The 22,050-nt window shown below is 40.9% G+C and overlaps 2 protein-coding genes across 10 annotated transcripts in view; one reads left to right on the forward strand and one right to left on the reverse strand.

The window, feature by feature from the left end:
* Positions 1 to 9,010, reverse strand: part of apbb2b (amyloid beta (A4) precursor protein-binding, family B, member 2b) — a 50,870-nt gene extending 41,860 nt beyond the window's left edge. For 5 of the 8 annotated variants that reach the window (XM_044191086.1, XM_044191085.1, XM_044191083.1 and 2 more), the window contains exon 1: positions 8,497 to 8,626. The gene's annotated coding sequence lies outside the window, so the exon portion shown is untranslated. Of the gene's footprint in view, positions 1 to 7,960; positions 7,985 to 8,413; positions 8,627 to 8,981 lie in introns of those variants that run through there. The other 3 variants (XM_044191080.1, XM_044191079.1, XM_044191081.1) reach the window with 3 other exon arrangements.
* On the forward strand, positions 8,615 to 21,536 carry haspin (histone H3 associated protein kinase). 2 transcript variants are annotated; one of them, XM_044191073.1, is made up of 18 exons: positions 8,615 to 8,751; positions 10,819 to 10,940; positions 11,279 to 11,409; positions 12,027 to 12,173; positions 12,384 to 12,536; positions 13,264 to 13,404; positions 13,920 to 15,966; positions 17,126 to 17,270; positions 17,446 to 17,597; positions 17,824 to 18,012; positions 18,312 to 18,397; positions 18,583 to 18,645; positions 18,739 to 18,830; positions 19,039 to 19,118; positions 19,693 to 19,781; positions 20,393 to 20,535; positions 20,656 to 20,758; positions 21,187 to 21,536. In XM_044191073.1, the coding sequence occupies exons 4-18, from the start codon at positions 12,085 to 12,087 to the stop codon at positions 21,386 to 21,388; spliced, it is 3,774 nt and encodes a 1,257-aa protein (XP_044047008.1). In that variant the 5' UTR covers positions 8,615 to 8,751; positions 10,819 to 10,940; positions 11,279 to 11,409; positions 12,027 to 12,084; the 3' UTR covers positions 21,389 to 21,536. The 2 variants fall into 2 exon arrangements, with proteins under 2 accessions (XP_044047008.1, XP_044047007.1); XM_044191072.1 differs by having other exon boundaries at positions 10,819 to 11,409.
* Positions 21,537 to 22,050: the final 514 nt, after the last annotated feature.

Here is a 22,050-nt window from a genome sequence, read left to right on the forward strand (position 1 = left end):
TTTTACAGCTTCAGCTGCAGAACCTTGACTCACAGTTGAACTGGTATTGAGGATCTTGAGGATGTGGGCTGGTGCATAATCAAAGTGGGCTGACGACGCTCGGCTCTCTCGCTCGTTTTTGTATAATGGGCTGCTCAAGCGGCCCACAGAGCGACCGGCTCACCGGGATTTCTCCGGGTGCTCCCGATGGTCAGTCCGACCATGGGAGGGTCTGAATGATCTTTTCATTTGAAAAATGAATCGATAGTTTGTTTCATTGGTACGAAAGGGCCAAGCAAGGGTACATACGGACCGGACACAGGCACACACACACGAACACACACAAGGAAGGCGAGTCCCCACAATGTGACTGTGTAAACAGATTTATGTCCCCACAACATTATTAGTACACGCTCTCTCACTCACACACACACAAAATCGCTCCCTCCTGGTGTTTTTCATGATATACGAGGATGATTTTAAAAAACAAAAACAAATAAACGGGGGGCATATTTGCAAGTCGCACTGGTGCTCCTAGTTAAGAATTTAGTAATACTGTCTCCAAAAATGGTCGCAAAATGCAACTAAATGGTCGCAGTCTGGAGCCCTGCATTAAAAAGCCTGTGGCAAGCTGTTCCATGATAATGTCACAAGACTGCATTGATATCACAGCCTAGTCTGATCTGATTGGATGGAAGTTTTGACTTATTAGCCAAGAAACGACTACATCAAAGAGGAGAAGACAGTAAGAAGAAGAGACAAGCAGAAAATGAGAGGAGGGGGAAAGGGTGCTGGCGTAAGAAGAGATATCAGGAAAGAAAACCGATCAGAGAGAGTGAGTGACTCATCAGAAAAGGAATGCCCCATCTCTGCCAAAGGAACCACAGACACCACTGCAATGATCGCTCCCTCTCCAATACTTTAAATCATCCCGTCCCTCGCTCTTGTCGTCTCTTCCTATCACACAATGGCTGTCTCTTTTCAACCCCATCTCTCTCCCTTCTAACCAATGGAAGTTATCGTTGTTGTTTCCCAACATTAGCAGAGCATTCTTCTCTGACAGGACATTGGTTTTGGACGGGGATGATACAGCTAGCTGACCATGGCTGGTGGACCAGCACTGCACCGCCAGTGTTTGGAGCAAACACACACAGGGCCAAGACTGCCTCTCCACTTGTTTTGCCAAGTCAGTGCAAAGCCAAGAAGCAAATTCCACTGAGAGCACTGTGTGGTTTATCAAAGTTACACTGTTCAATTAATTTAAATTATAGTCTACAAAACCCTAATAAAACTTTTTTTTTATGTTAATGCAGTTTTATAAATCACTGTAAAAGAATTAAGACAAGTTTGGCACTGCATCACGTCCTTACCACAGATGTTAACTTATTATTACTCCCACCACAGGATATGATGTAAACACAAGGAACTTTTCTGGTCAGAAACCCTGATCACTGAGACCATGATTCAACATTCCTATCATCTGTCATCCTGTGCATTCATCAGACAGGAATGAGTTTCATACAATTCACAGACTCTGACCTATGAAGGTTAATTGTTACAACAGAAGGAAGAGTGGGGAAGTAGTTAGGCTGTAAAAGCTATAGTGAGCAAGGCTTGCTGCAGTGTTTTATAGAGGAGGGGGACCACCTCACCAGAAAAAAGCCCACCTCTGCTAATACAAACAAATTAATACACTTTATGAAATAAAACATTAACCTTTCAGGAAAGGCAGCAGGGGCACTATCTCACACAGCAAATATATCATGTCAATGGTTTAGGCTGTCATCTACCAACTGGGTGGTTTACCACCTCTGCTCAGTTTCATGGAGGAAACCCTGGTCAGTTTTACCATGGCAGGAAAAGTTAACTCAGTGCTTGAACATATGTAGGGCTGCAACTAACGATTATTTTCATTATCGATTATTGTGCTGATTACATTCTTGGTTAATCCATTTATCGTTAAATGTACATAATGTCTAAATATTGGGGAATAAAAATGCCCATCACAATTTAGCACCCAACATGACATCTTCAAACTGCTTGTTTTGTCTGACCAACAGTCCAAAGATATTCAGTTTACGAAGATGTAAAATAAAGAAAAGCAGCAAATCATCACAATGGAAGAGCAGGGACTAGTGAATGTTTGGCATTTCTGCTTGATAATTGACTGAAACAATTATACGAAAATAGTTGCAGATTGATTTTCTGTTGATTGACTGATGAATTTATTAACTGCCATATGAAGTGCTTTCAGTTTTACACAACTGAGATCCAACAAATATGTAGAAATGCATATATCTGAGCCTTTCTAACACACATATAACAACATGTACACAAGTGCTGCCGTTCAAATGTAAAAACAGCCATAAAGTGGCAGAAAGGCTGACCTGGCAGAAAGCAGATCAGCCCCTGAGTTTAAATGTATGCAGTAAAGCAAGCTGCAATCTGCATTAATGCCAGGGTATTGATAATGCATTGCAAGAGACCGTATTGCAGTGTATTGTTGTATCAATTATTTGTCCCACCTCAAGTAGACTGTAGAGCAAGCACTAATATTTCTTTTGGAATTAAGCTTTGTCTAAAATGTCATTTATGCTGCAGGTACGCGTCCTGCATCTCTTAAAAACGTTAAAATCCGAAAGGACGTAGTAAACTCACCATATTTTTCCCCTGATAATGCTAACATACATTGTGAACAACAAATGTGTTGAAATCATAGAAATAAACAGCGTTATGAGTCTGTGTTTAATTTGGTGTGTATCTGATCCACCAACCAGCACCTATTTTAGTGAGAAATCTTAATTTTTGAAACATTCACCTCTCTTTCCCACAGTCTTCTCCCACTAAAATTGTGCAGCTAAACAATGGAGGCTGGTAGCGAGGTGAGGCACATAATCCAAAAAGTGAAGTACGGAAAGTATGTAAGTACGGAAATACAGTTGATCTGTATGGATTATATTGATGCCAAATTGACAAGAAGACTGTCGACAATGACATATGACGCCTTTTATCTTGTGTTTCTAGTTATGTGCCTTAGCGGACACTTAAGGAATTGTTAATATGTCATATTTCTTAAAAGGTTTTAATTTTTAGTTTAATTCAAACTGCTAATACTGTATGTAGCCTATATTTTTTAATGTTTTGTCACCACTACAGAAACACTAGGTAACTGCTAAAGTATAAAATGTCTGACGTTGACTGCCGTTAGTCATTGGTTTGATTAATGGTTTACAGTCTAATAATGTGTGTTTCTATTGATTACTGACGGTGGCTGATCAGGTTGCTTATCAGTTAATTGTACTCAGTTTCTAACGGCATAAATGTTGCCCTTTGTGTGCACGTTTTTAAACATGATGTGCTTGATGTTATGACTCCTGATGAAACTTTCAAAGCTCAGCATTCTCGTTGCCCTTTAGCTTCCCTTTTTAACATTTATTCCCCCAGAAAAAGCTAATATTTCTCTGTATAATATGACCTCCTCTTTCTGTCAACTGCTGTGTGTCTGCAGTGTATTTACAGATTTGGGTTTTATTTGTTTAATTTCAAGATACATTTTCAACATACATGAATATCCCTAATTATAATCATATAACATCAAATATGAGTTTAACACTACAATTTGTCCAAAAAAACAAAAAAAACCCAACACATTTTATTGGGGACCCATTCAATTTCCTTGGGAGCCACTCAAATGACCACCTGTGGGTCCCGGGGACATAGAAAACCTATCAACATCACTGAAATGTATAAAAATGGCTCTTTTGATGTCAGTCACATATCATAGGTCTTAAATACTGTATGCCGGATTTGCTGATGATTCAATTTTTTATTTAAATATCAACATCAATGAACAGCTAAATGCACCGATGTCAAACACATCTTATTGATACCTTTGAGAAAAATTAACTATAAGCACTACACTCAAAATCTCAGCAGTAACAAATGAAAGCCAATCGAAGAAATTGTATATGTGAAAGGTTTAAGAGCATTATGGCCTTATTTAGGCTACAAAGGACTGGCAAAAGTAGCACCATAAGTAACATGACCGAAATATAAACAGTGAGAAAGATAACTGTGAGAAATGCTAAATTGAAGGGCAACACACTGATCTAAAACATTATATCGATGTCACTGATCCTTGACAGCATTACAGTAATTGCAAGTGAGATGTTTTGAATAGCATACTGCATGCTATCTAATTATCAGTGTGCTGCAAATATTTCACTTGGCATTCCCTATTATTGTAGTCCATGGCTTCATGCTCCTGCATATTCCTCATGCATTCGAGTTGCCTGTTAAGAGTTTGCCGATATATTCAAGTGTTCCTGGTGAATGCAGCAAGGATGGAAGATAAGAGAAGTGAAGTACAGACTACTGAGTCAATCCTTGTTTTGAGACAGCGCAGCAGAAATCCTTGAACTTGCTATAGTAGGCCAATTTACAGAAGCTCCTGAGGCTCTGGTCTTTACAGCCTCTTTCATCACATTCTGGCTTTCATAGTGTATGACGATGTGTTTGAAAGTCAGGGAGAGTAAGTGAGGAAGGTCAGAGAGACAGGCAGAAAACCCTTATGCAGCTGAACTGGGAGTGATGGGGCTATACGTGTGAAAATGCAGCGATGTGGAAAAGACAACATCAGAAACAGAAACATATAAACAAAAGAGTGGGAAAGTGTGTACTATGTGTGCACCAAGTGTGTGACTGTGAGCGTAACTGTGTCTAGGTGGAGGAGTTCCCTTTAAAAGTGGAATACCTGTCTGTCGAGGTAATTTGTAGGCAGAATAACATGCATACTGACGATCCAATCACAAGGCAGACTTGACAGCAAGAAGACAGCCGATCAGTGAGGGCTGCCAGGAGCTGACACATTACACGGCAGCACACACACACACACACAGAAAGAAAACAAAGACGCAAAGTAAAACTGAGCAGAAAGAAGCGATGAGGATGTGGGTAAAAATCTATCAAAAAGGGAGAGAAAAAGTGAGACAGACAGATAGACAGAGGGACAGATGGAAAGAGAGAAAGGGGGCCCTATCATTCAGTTTCACTCCCTACAGAATGAACAGGGCCTCTGTGCTCCTTCTCTGTTCAAACACACCTCACGGCTGTCTGCTCCCTGCAACAACAATGCACAGATACACACACACTGCAGCCTGCCTGACAGTGGGCACAATAACCCTATTGAGAGGCATCGATAGGGGGCTGAAAGAGAAAGTGAAGAGAACGAGATCAAGAAAAAGATTGACAACACACACACATACAGCCTCCCCAACCACTGCCACCACACATAAATACACACAAACAAACTGCAGTCTGGTTATCTTGCCAACTTGACAGCCTGGGATGAATCTACTCGCTGCTGTCCTTAATTCATCATTCATCTGTCCAATCTGGTCAGACTCTATATATACACACACACACACACACACAGGTTTGGTCAAGGGCAGACCAGTTGCATTGTTCCACAGGGGAAGCAGGGTGGTGATATCAGATCTCCATGCTCTTTATCTGATTGCTCATACACACCCACGCAGAGACACACAGTCAAACAAGCATGTACGCACATGCACACTTTCACCATCCTCTCTCGTCAGCTGTTGTGTGTGACCTCGACCACACACAGACTAACAGGTTGGTGCTGCAAGGCAAGAAAGTCCCAACACCACACACACAACATAATTACATCCAATCTGCAGAACACTTTGGGGCTAGCTGAGATATCGCGGGGTATTTCTGGGTGTCTGGCATGATCACAGCTTCACAAGGTGACAGCTTACATTACCGAATTGCTATTTCTGTCCCTGTACATGTGCACTGTGTACAGTATGGTTTAATGCATGTGTGTCTCATTTATTTTGCCTCTCATAGAGGTGATATAAGCTACAATAGGTAGAAGAGGGGCCATCTTGGAACTGAGGCACTTTCATAATACCAAAGCTAAACAAGCACAAGCACACTAGAACAGTCTGCAGTGCTTGGCCCAAAATGCGGCCCATAAATGTCCAAGTCACTTTTTCCATACTCAGCAACTCCTGATGTTGTATAGAAATGCTATAGAGGGAGGGAGAGTAAAGAGGGAAGGGGTAATGAAGTGAAAAAAAGAGGAGAGGGGCAGAATATAAACCAACTTAACAGCCCAAGAGCCCTAAGCAATTAGCAATGACATCATGTATCTACACACACACACGCACACGCACACTGCAGACCGGGGCCAGGTCTGGATGAAGAGCAAGCCAGCAGGGCAAGGAAACTGGAAGGATAGAGAGGGGAGGGAGGCAAAGCAGGCAGGCAGTGACGGAGAAGGAGAGAGAGGATGACAGTGCACCATTTCTACTCTGGTGGTACAGACACATTCATTCTTGTGGATTGCACTAATAAACTCAACAAACCAATGCCGCAGCATTTGCCTTATAAAATCACCACAACCACTGCCTAAAATAGCGAGTACTGGCTGTTTACCATCAAAGCATATACACTAAATAGTAAAATAGAAGGTTTTCAGATTCAAAACATTATCTCTGGTTTCATTCATTATGCTTTTTGATAAGTATGCTTAATGAATACACCTCCTAATTGTATACACAGGGAAGCAAATGCATCAGTGCAAATGTGATGCAAAGCAAATGCATGAGAGTCAGTTTCACCAGGAGGGACAAGCAGGGAGACAAACCTCAGAGGTGCACTCCAAAAACAGCAGACAGGTCCTTTGGCAATTCATGTTATTGTCAACAACTTCAGTGTTGCTTCTCCCTCCACAGAAGCACACGTAGCATATACTACACAAAGTGTTTCTCACGTTCTTACACTCTTACTGCACAACAACGAATCCAGTCCTTGTGAAAGTTAATCAGCACTCACATGAAGTGAATGGTTTTGAAAGGAAAAGTCAACAATAATTCTTCCGATACGTCTGGATATGCACAATCATAACATATCTGAACTCTATCTCTACCCTCCCTACCACTAGGAAAATAAAAGAGGAAGGTTATTCGTCATCATTCTCTTGATTCCTTAAATCACACAACATACACAAGAGATTAAGTTGGTTCCATGTTCCTATACAACAAATAGGCATATTATCTCAAGAGCCTGGCAGAAACTACCAGAGCAAGGCTGAAAACGATTAGCTAGCCGTGTCCAGCCAGCACCATGCACCAATACAAGCCTCAGCCTCACCCCCAGGGGCCTGCATGGCCTATAGCCCCAGACTATTCCACGTAATGTGCGCATGGCAAGAGAATACCCTCCTTTATGCTATGTTTGTGTCACAATGAACCTCTTTTATTACTTAAATTGTAGCTCAACACAGAGGCCTACACGGGACGAGACACGGCCATGAGTCGGGAGCTAGAGAATCCAAAGGATAAACTGACCGGTCAGGCTTCTGGTGCTAAAACGATTAGTCGACCAGTCAGTCTGTTCAAATTAGTGGACAACAAGTCTGATAATAGATCAGTTGTTTAAGGAATTGACGAAGCAAAATAGCCAAACATCTGCTCAGTCTAGCTTCTCAAATTTAAAAAATGGGTTTGATGCTTTTCACTGTTTTATATAACTGAAAACTTAAGTATCTTCGGGTTTTGGTCAGTTAGTCAGACAAAACAACCAATTTGCTGACTTGATATACATTACATGGTTAATGGAAAAGAACATAAATTAATGGGTAATGGGGGGGTCCTTAGTTGCAGCCCTATAGGCTTCACCAACTTATTCAGTCTGCATACAGTATTTAACTAAACTTCAACTCACTGGTGGAGATGGTGATGTGATGGAGTGGAAAGTCAATCTCAGTTTACCTTTTTAGAAATGTAGATATTATGACACGAATTACCATCTTAAAGCATATTTAAAAAGAACCAATCTACTTAGCTACTGTATATGAAGGTGTTTAATGTTGTGAGGCTGAATAAACGCTTTCCTTTTTGTCTAGTGGTTGGTTAACGTCTCATGAATGACCGGCAGTTTACCAACCACTTACCTGCTGCCAGGCTCTCTACATGAAGAGAGCACAAGTCTAAGAGTCGTGAGGTTTCAGAAATGTTACTTTACAGTTCTGTTGCATCCACAGTCAAGCGTTTTCCCCATTAAATCCCTGACATCGCAGTCAAGTTGTGGTATGTTAGCTAACGTTAAAGCAAAGCGATGGTCAACGGCTGGCTGCTCGCGACAACGTTCTAATAACGGTTGTTTTCATAAACAGCCGTTGCATACCCTGACACTACGAGAGGATTCATTCAACGGTAATCACAGGCACAACAAAATATCTGATAATAAACTCAAAAGGGACACACGCTGGGTCCCGTAAATGCCCCATCTGCCGCCGCAGCCTCCCAGTCTCCTCTCCCCCACCTTCCCGACTTGTTTGCAACACAGCGGGGCCCTCGGATGCCAAAGCAATGCGTCGCACAGAAGAATATGGAAAGTTACTCACGTTTCAACTCAATTCAAGGCTGAGGAAAACTGTAACGGCTCCTTGTATTCAAGCGAAAATGCTTGGCATACCACATCACTCACCTCTTCTCCGGTGTGTTCACGTCCTCCTCGCTGCGCTCCTGTCTTTTTTTCCCCCTCCTCCTCCCCTCTGTTTTCTCTCGGCTTGTTCCTTTTCTCCTCCCTCCCAGACGCCGCTGTTCTCCGACAGGGGGGAACCGGGTGCACCGGAAGCAAACGCTCCCATGTTTTTTTTTTTTTTAACAGTCCCTTTACTACCTACTGCCTTCATCCTATAGTGGTGCTACAAATGACTGCTTTAATTTCTTCAAAGAAAAGGTCAGTATACTGAAGGACATTTGCAACCTTGAAAGTTTTCTATGTTTTGGGAGGTTTTCAGTGTATTTTCCCCAAAGAAAATTAACAATTCTTAAACATTAGTCTAGACGATGGATAGAAAACGTTATTATTTCCAATGCAGAACAGACAGGTAGGAACAGGATACAGATTAGAAAAATATATAGCCTATAAATAGCAGATAGGTTAGAAAGCAATAAACCATACTTTACCTTAGACCTGTGTGTATAATATATGTGGGGTGAGTATTGTTAAATTGGGACGCCTGGCAAATTGGGACAGTTAAGCTTCGCAATTAATATATTTTCAAGGAATACACAAAACAACCCAAAACCAATGCTTAAGCATCGCTGAAGGGGGGTCACATGATATGACGTCATATAAGTGGGCGTGGTATCGCGTGCAGTGACACTTCAGGATCACAAGTGAAATGACAGCATTGTGATGTAAAAATGGTTAAGTTTATACACATCTAAAAAAAAATACGCACTCTTTGATTCCAATATCTTTTGTAATGGGATGTAATTGTGTATCAACATTACTATGAATCAATTGTATACTCCTTTCATCCTTTTCAAAAATGTACATCTTGATGGTGTCCCATTTTGCCAATTGCCTACTGTTAAAATGGGACACTGCTATTAGTCTTTTTGATAGGAAAAAATGTTTTTTTGTTTATTATACTGTTGGCCTAACTTAAACCTGGCAGTATTCAATGCTAGACTAGATGCATTGTGTGGAATTCATGCACTTATGATAAATATTCAATGTGCATTGTCCTGCCCTCTCCTTGCTGAAAACAGAGGTGCATCAAATCTCTACAGGCCACAGTCCCAGAGCACTTTAATGGTGTATAGCATTTCATTATTGGCCATTTTGGAGTTGCATATGAGATTACCTTCGAGCAACTTTCAAGTCTCTGCAAGATGATTCCCATAGCATACAAAAATGAATGGGAAGCAAATGGTGCCTGGAAGGTAGGAAAGTGATTAAACAAATTGTGAGCCATGTCTTTGCTTTGAAAGATAATTGGCAACATTGTACACATGGTTTGTAGTAAATGGTCTAAAAGTGCAAAACCACAAAAGATTTACTGTTTCACCTTGTTGTCCAGTCTGGACCACAGTTAAAGATGTCTAGCTGGGTGTATGTGCAAGCAGTCACCATATGCATGAAAAACACATCACGATGATTTTTTTAAGTCAACACATTGAGGGAAATATCTTGATAACTGTTAACAGCTTGTGATGGAATTCGGTACAGATATGAACCTGATGAATCCTAGTGTCTTTGGTGACCTCCTCACTTTTCCTGTAGTGTTATCAACCGGTCAACATTTTTATGTAAAACATTATCTCTAAAACTAATGACCACATTTCTCTTAGCTGTAGGCCTACTTTACGATTAATGCTTAACCATGCTATATATGCTAATATAGTTTTACAGTACAGCCTCATGGGGCAAATACTATTCATGAAGACTGTTGTTATATTTAGTCCTGTTTCTGATGCAAATAGTTGCCCACTGATTAGAACAAAGAGATTGCAGTGGTCCAGTGTCATCAAAATCTTGTTCTTTTCAAGAACATTAATTTTTGAAGATTTTTTATTTAAATGTATATCTAAAATAAATATGGCAACATAAACAATATTCAACATACACAATGCTCAAGTAAATATCACAAATATGTGTGTGCTGTTATGCATGTACTCATACAATATAGGGCAGTCTAATAAAATGATGACACCTAGTGGTTAAACCTATTTACTGCATTGTTTGTTACACTTTTTATACTGTATGTCAGAGGATGGCATTCACACTATTGCCCACATTGGGTTTCACTTTGAGTGAATTTTAGTCCCTATTATAGTGCAATAACCAAAACCATTGCACAAGGCAAATTACAAAGTATAATTATCCCAACGTTTTACTTCACATCGAATTAATCCTTATACAGATATTGTGTAATACTGAATATTACAACTTCATACAGGTTTCTGGATATGTGTTTACATAAAAAGAGATGCTGTTTCCTGCTCTCTCCTCCAGCTCCAAGATGTAATTACTCCAATCCACCAGGTGACGCTGTGCTGACATCATCACCGGTTGTTGACCAATCATCGGTGTCCTGCAGTTTGAACAAGAAGCGGGTCGAGCGGACGCTGATTCATGTAGGAAAATAATGAACGAGATACAAAAAATTATAACAGATAACGCTATCAATCATGGAAATGAGTTAAAACAGCTATTTAGATGGAGTTTCGTCGTCACTGTTAATACGTTGTAAGGTTGATATAGTTATGCTAGTTTTTTCAGCACGATGAACAGTTAGCAAAAGGTCGAGCTGTCTAGCTAATTTAAACTTGACTGACGGATGTTAACGTTGGTCTCATCAGGGTTAGTAAATGCTTTTGAGCCAGTCTTTTGCCCGTTGATGTAAGTTTGGCTTATTAGCACGGTTATAGCTGTAATGTCAACCATGAAGCCTTTAAAACCTTTATATCTGAAGACATACGGTAAGCAGAAGCGAAAGCTGTCCGCCTGGATCTCACCTGAAAACCGCAAGCAGGCCTTCGATAGCACACGCTCAACAGACGGCGACACCTCCGTCTTTGAACCCGCAACAACTACGAGGATAAGGTACGTTCAAGTCGACAGGCGAGAAGAGTCCCGTCAGTCTGGTTGCCATTCTTCCTGTGGTTGTCTTATTCATTTCCCCAGTTCTGTCTTTAATGTTATATTGCATTGGGGGTTTTTCATGAGGCTCTATAGTTATTTATGCTAGGTTTTAGGGGAACTGCATTAAGCAAAGTTTATCATTATCAACAGTTTGCTTTAACAAAAGCAGGGGAAGTATACCAAGATACATTCAGTACATACAAAGGGAACTAACAATATCTTGGCTGAATATTGGCTGATATATCGTTATCTATTTTAACTGTCAAAAATCAATATATTTATTGGTCTCTGCCTCAAAAATCCATTATTGGTTGGGCTCTTCTTCAAGCACACAAACCCCTGGGTGATATATTACCACGGTGCCAAAACTGTAAAGAGATGTTAAATAGGCTGCAGCAGTGGTACACACAGTTTGCACACAGAGAAATACACGACAAACAATGTTGGTAACAAAATACCCAAGACAACATTCTTGGCCAAGTATCGTTCAAATACGTCGTTTCCTGACCTACTCGCTCTCATGTTTGATATCATATTCTTCTTGCTCCTAACGTGTTCATACGTTTTTCATGTCATAGAGAGAGGAAGAATAGTGTTGCTAGTCATAGAGCGGAGCGTCCTGCCAAGAAAAAGGCCATGCTATGTCTGACTCAGAAGAGCTGTGATGAGGAGAATATCCCCTCTCCTTCCTGTCCTCAGCCTGTTCAGCAGAGCAAGGCGACCAGGTCTGTGAACAAACATGCAGCTGGCAATTTTGAGTGATGTCATTATTTCATTAATATGTATTTTGTAATAAATACTGTTAATAATTGGCTAACTATAGATTCTTAACATGACCATTACTTACGGAAAATACATTGCATCATCCTGACCTACTTGCTTGTGCTTTATATCCTTACTGCTCCTGAAGTGTTTATTTGTTTTTCATGTCCTAGAAAGAGAACGACTAGTGTTGCTAGTCGTAGAGCAGCGCGTCCTGCCAAGAAAAAGGCCACGTTATGTCTGACAGAGACCAGCAGTGATGAGGAGAACATCAGCAGGCTCTCTCCTCCCCGTCCTCAGCCCGCTCAGCAGAGCAAGATAACCAGGTCTGTGCACAAACAAGCAGAACACATTATGAAAACGCAAAGGATCGTCAACATGTACAGAGTTTTATGGTTCTATTTTGTTGGGGGGGGGTTACTGAATGTATGTTGCAAGCAGACATTTGACATTACTGGCAATAACAGAGGACTTAAGCATTTGAGCAGATCCAACTGTTTTCATCAGTTCCTACAATACCCACCGTTCATTGTGAATGCTGCATTTTGAGATCTCAGATCTAGGGCTGCTTTTTTTAATTCAATATCAAATATCAAAAATTATGACAAAAACCCATCAGTGGTTCCCAGGGCCCAAAATTATATCTTCTGATCAAGTTTATTTTGTCTGATTAGAAATCCACAATCACAAATAAATAATTAAATTTTATGATGTAATACATACAAATTGTTTTATACTACGCACTGCTCAGACATGAGAGGAAGGGCTGCTTGAGAGGCTCAACTCTGGGAATAAAGTTAAAATTTGTGTACAGATGCCACCTCTCTCTGTAGGATTGGCCAACCCATATTCTTACTGTGGCCCTAATCCCAACCGTAACCATTTTAAGTGTTTGATTTGTAGAAATTGTTGGTGGCAGTACACAGCCTTTAAAACATAATTTTTTTATTATTAATTTAGACAACAGAATTTTGTAAAACAGTAATAGAATCTGGTCATATATCATGATACAATTCCACTGAAAATTGAGAAATGATTATATTGATTCAACAGGAAAAGCCGGCTTGTGTCTGTGCCAGGAGTCTTGATGAGGCAGAAAGGCAAGCAGGATCCAAGGACCAGCGAGACTGAGGAAGACCCGATGTCCACTGCAAAATGTCGGAAAAATTCAGTTAAAATGAAGACAGACTCTAAGTAAGTATTCAGCCAGTCAGTCTGTTGATCTCCTCATTAATTAGCTGAAGAGTGTCTGCTACCTAAGGACGCGTTCAGACAGACTTGGGCTCTGCTTGAAAAAAAAACTCATTTATTTGAAAGGAGCCTGTCCGGCGGCGCAGCAGGGAGTGCTTAAGCACAGGGCAGCGGCAAAAAAGTTGAACTTTTGCCACAATGCAACGTCATCAGGCAAGGTGCTGCATTGGCCAATTAAATACATGCAAGTGCAAATATCTGGTGGATTACTTTGTTAACGTGAATGTCTACTGTTTACCTTGCAGTCGTTGCGACAAAAGACAAAATAGTTGCAGCCATGATAACTTTCCAGATCCAGTTTGAGTATTAAAAACCATTGTTTTGGTGTCTGTTAAGCCTTTAAACGCATGAATCTAACGCCCCCACTAACGCAGTGCTGTTTTCAGTATGAATGCCAGCTAAATGTCCTCAGTAATTGCTGTTATCATTAGCTTTCTTCCTCTTCTTCTTTTTCACAGTGTTCATCTTTCCTCTGCGGGCCGCTTTGTAACCCGCCGCAGACGTGCTTTTGCTGCCAAACCCAAACTCCCTAAAGCAACATTCAATATACTCAACTCGTCAGATGACTTTACTTCTGGAGCCTTTGGTTCCAGTAGGATTCTTCAGCCTTCTAGGAGGAGGAGGGGCCCCCCAGCATTTGTTGTGTCAAGTGCAGAGAACTCAGTGAATGCAGCGGGGACTGCCAGCTTTGCCACCAACCCCTTTCGAGAGCTATCCCTCAATGAGTCGGCAGATCACAGCCTAGGACCCTGCCCCAGGAAACCCATCTTTTGCTCTACACCCTCAGCAGGCTCCTTCAACAAACGGCCACACCTTAAACTTGTATCTATCAATGATCAATCTTCCACCCCTCCATCCATGTCAGTAAGCTGTATAGGTGTCTTGAGCACATTCCAAGAAGACCTGGATTCGCCGTGGAAGGCCGTCTCCCCACCACTTTGTGCACCACCCATTGGGCTTTATTCTGAGGAGAAGCCGCAGTCGAGCCTTGGTGAGCAAGAACCTCCTGGTGATTTATTTATGGAGCCCAAGAGCACTAAGAAGAGAAGTGGCTGTAGTGAGCAAGTCAAAAGCCACAGTGAAGACATAAAAACCAAGAATGTTGGGGAATTACCAAGTCTAAATCTGCTCTCTACAGATGCCAGTGAAAGCAGCAGTCATTTTGAGTCAGCAGCAGGAGGGTTAGAGTGGCTGATAGAGGCTCTAAAGGAGAAATGTTTGACCGATCGCTGCACAGTGCAGCTCGAAAGATTGGACAAACTCACTGTGACTCAGCTTTACGGTCAAACAACCTACTCATCCTGTTTGGGACTTTCAAGCTCAGTCTGCAGCCAGCAAACAAATGAACATCCACTGTCTATGGACAGCGGTCAAAGTGTTGACCTTTCACAGTCTTCAGAACCATCATTTAATCTTCATTTATCTGTGACTAACAATAAAACCACTGATTATTTACAGTCTCCTGAAGATGCAGATTCAGTGACTGACAGTCAAAGCACTAACAATTCACCATCAGTTGACTGTAAGCAGTCCGCTGAACACCGATGCACACAGGAATCCATGGAGCAGTCAGCAGCAGTACTTTATGTTGAATCTACCCACCACACAGACAGCAGCGTTGAGTTTATCATGGGTACACAATTACCAGCCAACAGCCCTGTGCAAGCGCTGTTTACTGAAGAGGAGACTGTAACAGTAAAGGACAAATGTCTCACTAAGAAATGCACAGTTCAGCTCAAAAACTGGGCTTCGTCACAACTGACTGTTCAGCAGCTCAAAGGGTTTATGGAGCAGAAAGAGGCAGGTTTGGCTTGTTGCATGTCCGCTAATCCAGATGCAAACAAGTCAGAAGATCTCACATGTTCTGGAGAAATCACTGAGAGAATGATGGCGTCTGTTAGACAGTCAGTAAGCAGTCTAGTAGCTCAGACACAGTCTAATGACCCCGAAACAGAAGAAAAGGCAGCTGTGCTGAAGGAGAAATGTCTAACTGACAGACTCATTGTTGAGATGAAGAGAGTAACTTTATCACAATTGAAAGAAATTCTGCAGCTCAAAGACACAAAACTTAAATCACCCACAGATGTGTCTGACTCAGCCAGTGATGACCAGACAAAGAATGACCACCAGTCTGGGAGTGACACTAATCACTGTAATGAAGACACTTTTGCCATGAAAGTCAATATGAAAAAAAGAGGCTCAACTAGTTCTGAACAAAAGATTGCTTCAGACAAAGAAGAAGTTGTAAAGAACTCCTGCAACATTCCCCACAAAAGAAAAAAGACCTCTCTGGCTCCTAAAGAAAAGAAAAGGAGGAGCACGTCCGCTGACCGTCCTGGGACGACCAGGAAGGCGTGTGTGAGCGGTCTGAACGTGAGTCGCTGGAAAAACAAAGGCAACGCCAGCACCCACATGTTCAGGAGCAGGACTGCACAGACAGGCGGCAACAAGGCTGTGGACTGCAGCATCAATGAGCTGATCTCCACACAACACAAACAGCCAAGGGTGAGAAAAGTATGCACACAAACAGCACAGTACTGCTGAAACATGATGTCTATTTACTGAATGTCTATTGATTAATTATTGGTTAACCACTGTCAGAAAAAATAATCAACTTGAAGACTGTTAAGACTATTAATGATGGAATTACTAAAATATTTTTACTGATAAGTGATGCTATTTTTAATATATTCCTGGTAAAGTGAACATTTAGCATCACTACATCAAAAATGTATCACCAAATGGGAATGTTTCTTCCTGTGGCGTTCTTCAGGTGTTATGTCACAAGAACATGTTTAAACATCACCTGATACATCTTCATCAAATATTTATTATTATCTGAGACAATCTTGGTATCTGTCCAGTCTGTCAGGGAATATCAGTGATTTTACATATCGGCATTTAATGTGATGCTATGTGATGCTGTATTCAAGTCAGGTTCTAATGAAGGTTTTGTTCACCCAAATGACAAAAAAAGAACACAAATTTCCTATTAATCTTCAGTGCTATCCACCCTTGCAAATAGTTTTGATTTTGTTTGTGTTAAGTTTGAGATATCTGCGTCTAGGATTAATGATGCTTCCCTTGATGTACAGTAATGGTGGTGAATGGATTTGTTTGTGATGTCCAAAGTGTTGAAAAATAACATTTAAGAAACTTCCACAGCAACCAGGACACATTACTGATAAAGTGTCCTGGTTGCTCCACAGACCACAGAAAGTTTTTGTTAATAAAAACATTACCCTGTTATTTTCTTACCCTCAGTGGAAATTAGTTCCTGAATAAGAACTGGGACAGTGTCTTTAAGTGCACTTTGTTGGGTTTTTCAAAAGTTTTAATTGCCGTGAATGCCACAAACAAAATTGTATTTACTTCCATCCCAAGAATGTAGGTCAGATGTCAAAACCAGGGAAATAAAACCACAAATTATCTGCATGGTCAGGTATCAAATGGTTAGAGGGAGAATATTTTGCGTGTATGTTTTTGGACCAACTTAAACACCCAACCCAAACTGATTTCTGTTTAAAGTGTGGCTTGTTCTACTTGTTCTTCTACTACATTTCACCCAACTGTAATTAAATGTTCATTGTTAGGAAGGGTTTAAAGTGACCACAGAGGGAGCTGTGGCATCATTGACATTCTATGATATCCATTCTGTGTGTAGGAGCTGTTGAGAACTACCATGAATTTCTCCACCCCGGTGAGAGCGAGTCGGCTCAACCTCTCGTCTCTGTTGGCTGACTTCACACCTAACACACACACCTGGAGCCGACTCAAAGCAGCCCTCTCTGTTCATCGCAAGGGAATGGGTAATACACACACGCACCACTAAGTTGTAATTTTTCCCTCAGTTATTTGGGACTATAAACATTTTTTTATTTAAAGCTGCCAGTTCAATGGCTGTGTCCTTCTGATCTTTGATCCCCATCCTCTTTTCATTTTTTCAATTTTCCTTGTGTCTTATCCGTCGTTCACTCGCTTTAGTGCTACTCACTCCGAGGAGTTCACGTCTGTCAGTGTCAGGCTCTCCTGGAAGAGTGGAGCTAGCAGATGTCAGCCAGGATCTCTTTTCCACACCCTTTCGGACACCACTCCCCAAACGTCTCCGGTCACAGCTGCTGAGCTGCAATTCTCTGGTACAGTACAAATACGCAGCCATGACAGAGTCATCAAGTCACAGATTAACATACAAACACTGATGCAGACAAGCATAACATGAGTTTCAAGTTTGTACTACTTACTTTCAACATTCTCTGCTTTTGACTGAATGGGTTATTACATTTCATGGGAATCTCCTGTCTGTGTGTGTGTGTGTGTGTGTGTGTGTGTGTGTCACCTCCTCCCTCCTGTCTTTTGTTACAGGTTGAGTGTGAGGATGAAGATCTGTCAGATGCAGAGAAGGTGTATGCCGAGTGTGGCCAGCAGCACCCTCTGCCCTGGGAGGAGTGTATACACCCTCAACGTATGAAGCAGTGTGTGAAGATAGGGGAGGGGACCTTCGGTGAGGTCTTCTCCACCACCAATGCCTCAGGAGACACTGTTGCACTCAAAGTATGTGTGTTTGTGTATATATGTGCGCATTAGTTTGTGTGTTTTGCATTGTGTTGCCTAAGACTCTTGAGTTTAAAATATTTTATTACATATTTGTTTGCTAGGCAAGGAGTGAATCTCCATACTCGGAAGTATTATGATATGATTATGAAAATATCACAATAGCAAAACAACGTTTCACTTAGGCATGTTAAATGCCAAGAAACCACATAATTGCTTAATAATAAAGATTTGTCATTAATGTTCTGTGTGTGTGTGTGTGTTTTTCTGCAGTAAAACAGTATTTCTTGTCTTGACAGATCATTCCATTAGAGGGCAGTGAGAAGGTGAATGGAGAGGACCAGAAGACCTTTGGAGAGATTCTCCATGAGATTATTATCTCAAAGTAAGTGTAGAGTACAAACTAACACTGCACATCACACGACTCCATTTGCTGGGATACTATAATACAACCTCAGCAGCCACCAACATATGTGCATTAAAGACATTGTGATAGCAAAGGTGTAAACCACATGAGAGTAGTTCAGCTGGCCAGTGCTAACAAAACAGCATTGTGTGTTTTTCTGTCAGGGAGCTGAGCAGCCTGAAAGAGAAGCAGCAGAACCAGACTCATGGATTTATTGGACTCAACGAGTAAGCGCTCTCTCCGGTCTTTGTCTTTTTGCCTGTTAGCGTCTAGCGTTAGTAGTTTTGTGTGTTAATGTGACTTGACTTGTTCCCTTGCAGCCTCCACTGTGTTCAAGGTTGCTACCCTCCAGATTTCATGAATGCTTGGGACTCCTTTGACCAGCAGAAAGGCTCTGAGAATGACAGACCAGGTCAGTGAAAGAAAAGCCTGTTCACATTTGTTTAACTTTCACATTAAATATGCATTCCCTAATGCAGCGCAGCATTGCAGTGGCTGATGCAACTCAGAGGCTTTTCTTTTCTTTTTAATATTATCTTTTACCACATGGTCTATCTTTTTAACAGAGGACATGTATTTAGTCTATTTCAGTGGGTCTCACTTTTTCTCTCTTTGCTTAGATTTCTTTGAAAAGGATCAGTTGTTCATAATCCTGGAGTTTGAGTTTGGAGGCATCGACCTAGAGAACAGCAATGGAACGGTAAGCACACCACATCGGAGTGACGGCAGCTCAGTGCCTCCTCTCTCTCTCTCTCTCTCACACACACACACACACACACACACACACACACACACACACACACACACACACAGAGAGATAGAGCTTCAACTCGGGTTAACTTGGGTTATGTGTTTACAACTTCAAGTGCAGTTTTCTTTTGTATGGCCTGAAATTCCTTTCAATAAATTGGCACTACTGCAGCCATAGTTTCAAGTGCTCTGAACCCTAACAAAAGCATTACACTCTACTCTCATTGCATTAGCTTTAGCTCATTACTTTTGCACACTAGCTGTAAAAATGTGCTCAAACATTAACGAAGAGACTGCATACATAAAATTAGTAGTTCCTTGAATTTTGTCATTGCAAATTAATGTCAGTTAGACCTTAAATATGTATGCTGGAGCTGAGCATCTAAAAGAAATGCTTAGCTTCTGCAAATGCAGTGTATCCATTAGAAAAATATTTTTTTCTAATCATTAGCCTATAAATTGTTTTATTGTGGTGTGAGGGTACAAATGCAGTCTTTAATTCAAGCCTTTATTGTGTTGTCAAGCTGGCATCTTTAGGGGTGGCGAAGAGCGTCCTTCATCAGGTTACTGCTGCCTTGGCTGTCGCTGAGCAGCAGCTATGCTTTGAACACAGGTAGAGTACACTCACTCGCACACACACACACATTCACAAATTATAGCAAATGTGATATTCTGCATGCATCTGGGTTTGGGACAAGATGCAATGTATATAAAGTCTATAAAATGTCAGAGAAAAGAAAGAATGTCCATCACAATTTCCCAGAGCCCAAGGCGATATCTTCAAATGTCTTGTTTTGTCCGACCAAATGGAAATATATTCAATCTACTATCATAAAAGACTAAGAAAACCACCAGATACTCTCATTTCAGAAGCTGGAACCAGATAATTTTGGCATTTTTGCTTAAAAAATTATTTAAACAATTCAACAATTTTCTGTCTTTTGGCTTATTAATTAATAATTAATAGCTCCAGTTCTAGTTGCCATAAAGGCAAAGCTCAGAATGGCTATCTCTGGATTTGTGTTTTTAGAGCTGATGTGTATCAAATTGTTCATGCATGATGATCTCAACACATTTTGTATTATTGTTGAATAAATACACATACCAACAGCTTCCGTAACACTGACATTTTGAATAAAATTTTGCTTAAGATACACAACCAGTGTGATGGATTTGTTGGTGTCTTGTAACAGCAACTTTATCCCCCTTTGCTGCTTACTGCAGGGACCTCCACTGGGGCAATGTGCTGGTCAAAACAACCAAACAAAAGACGGGGAGCTTTGTCCTGAACGGAGCAGCCCGCTCTCTGGACACTAAAGGGGTGCTGGTCCGCATCATTGACTACTCTCTCTCCAGACTAGAAATTGGTCTGTTATTTATTTATTTATTTATTTATTACCTCCTACTTGTCATCTTTTGTGCTCAAAATATTTAGCCCTGTTAAAATCATGAACAGTAATGACAAGCACATGTTTTGTTCCCTCCAGATGATCTGACGGTGTCCTGCGATATCTCGAAGGATGAGGAGCTTTTCATGGGCCAGGGGGATTACCAGTTTGATATCTACAGACTGATGAGACAGGAGAATGGGTCAGTGCATTTGTGTCGATGTAACTGGAGTTTCTTGTGCTGTAAAGGCGTCACATGGAGCACCTATAAAAATAACTATATCCTGCTATACACGTATAATAAGAGATGGATTGTGTAGGATAACAGAGCCAGCACTTCTAACACACCCAAAGTGTGAAAACGACAAGTTATTGTTATGGATTTAACAAAAAAGACGTGACGTGAGAATTACTAATCTTTAGAGGTCCTTGCGGATGGATCGGATCTAAGCTAAGCTAACTGTCTACTGGCTGTAGCTTTGTTAATTGGACAGATATAAGGGTGGTATCGATCTTCAGACATTATCAGTCTTGTGGATAATCCTGCTCTTTTACAGTATTAAACTAACATCTCAGAGTTGCTGTGTTACTGATTCATTAATGCTATGCTGCTCCTTTCGTCTGTCTCAGAAACAACTGGAGTAACTACCACCCTCATACCAACGTGCTGTGGCTCCACTACCTTTGCTCCAAGCTGCTTTCCATGAAGTACCGGGGCTCGGGAGGGAGGGGTGCCAAGGACATACGAGTGGAGCTCACTCGTTTCTATGACAACGTCCTCCAGTACAGCTCTGCCACTGAGGCACTGCAAAACTGCCCCATGTTTCAGTAGTATGTGAGCACTGAACATGTGAAGTGTGAGGATGCTCACACAGACTGTTTTAGAGTGAAGAAGGTACAAAGTGTCTGGGTGACTTAATGTACAGTGTATAAAGAACTGTCATTTGACAAAAGTTATTAAAGTGACCATTTGAAAGTGATGTATTCGTGGGTCTTAAAATTTGTTAATGAAGCTTATTTATGCCTGTTCTCGCACTGGCTGCGTGTTTTTATAACTGATTAGGTCCACTTTTTTAAAATATATATGCAGAAAAGAATATTTTTTATCAATACATTTTATCAGCTTTTTAACACCATCTGAAAGTGGTATTGTGATCACAATGTTTGCATTGCATCTAAATTAGTGCTGAAGTGATTATTGGTTTATAGATAAGTTGATTGACAGAAAATTAATTTCCATCTGTTTTGATAATTGATTAATTAATTTAACAACCACAAATGCACTCTGGTTCCACCTTCTCAGATGTAACGAGTTGCTCTTTGTAAACTGAATATCTATCTGCTGTTGGTTGAACAAGATGTCACCTTGGGCTCTGAGAAATGGTGATGGGCATTATTTTCTGATATTTAATAGACTAAATTTATCAAATAAAAATGGCTGACAGATTCCTCGATAATGAAAATAATCAAGACACGTGGCTATGTAAAGAGATG

Source organism: Siniperca chuatsi, linkage group LG3 (genome assembly GCF_020085105.1).
Source record: "Siniperca chuatsi isolate FFG_IHB_CAS linkage group LG3, ASM2008510v1, whole genome shotgun sequence".
In the NCBI taxonomy this organism is placed as follows: Eukaryota; Metazoa; Chordata; class Actinopteri; order Centrarchiformes; family Sinipercidae; genus Siniperca; species Siniperca chuatsi.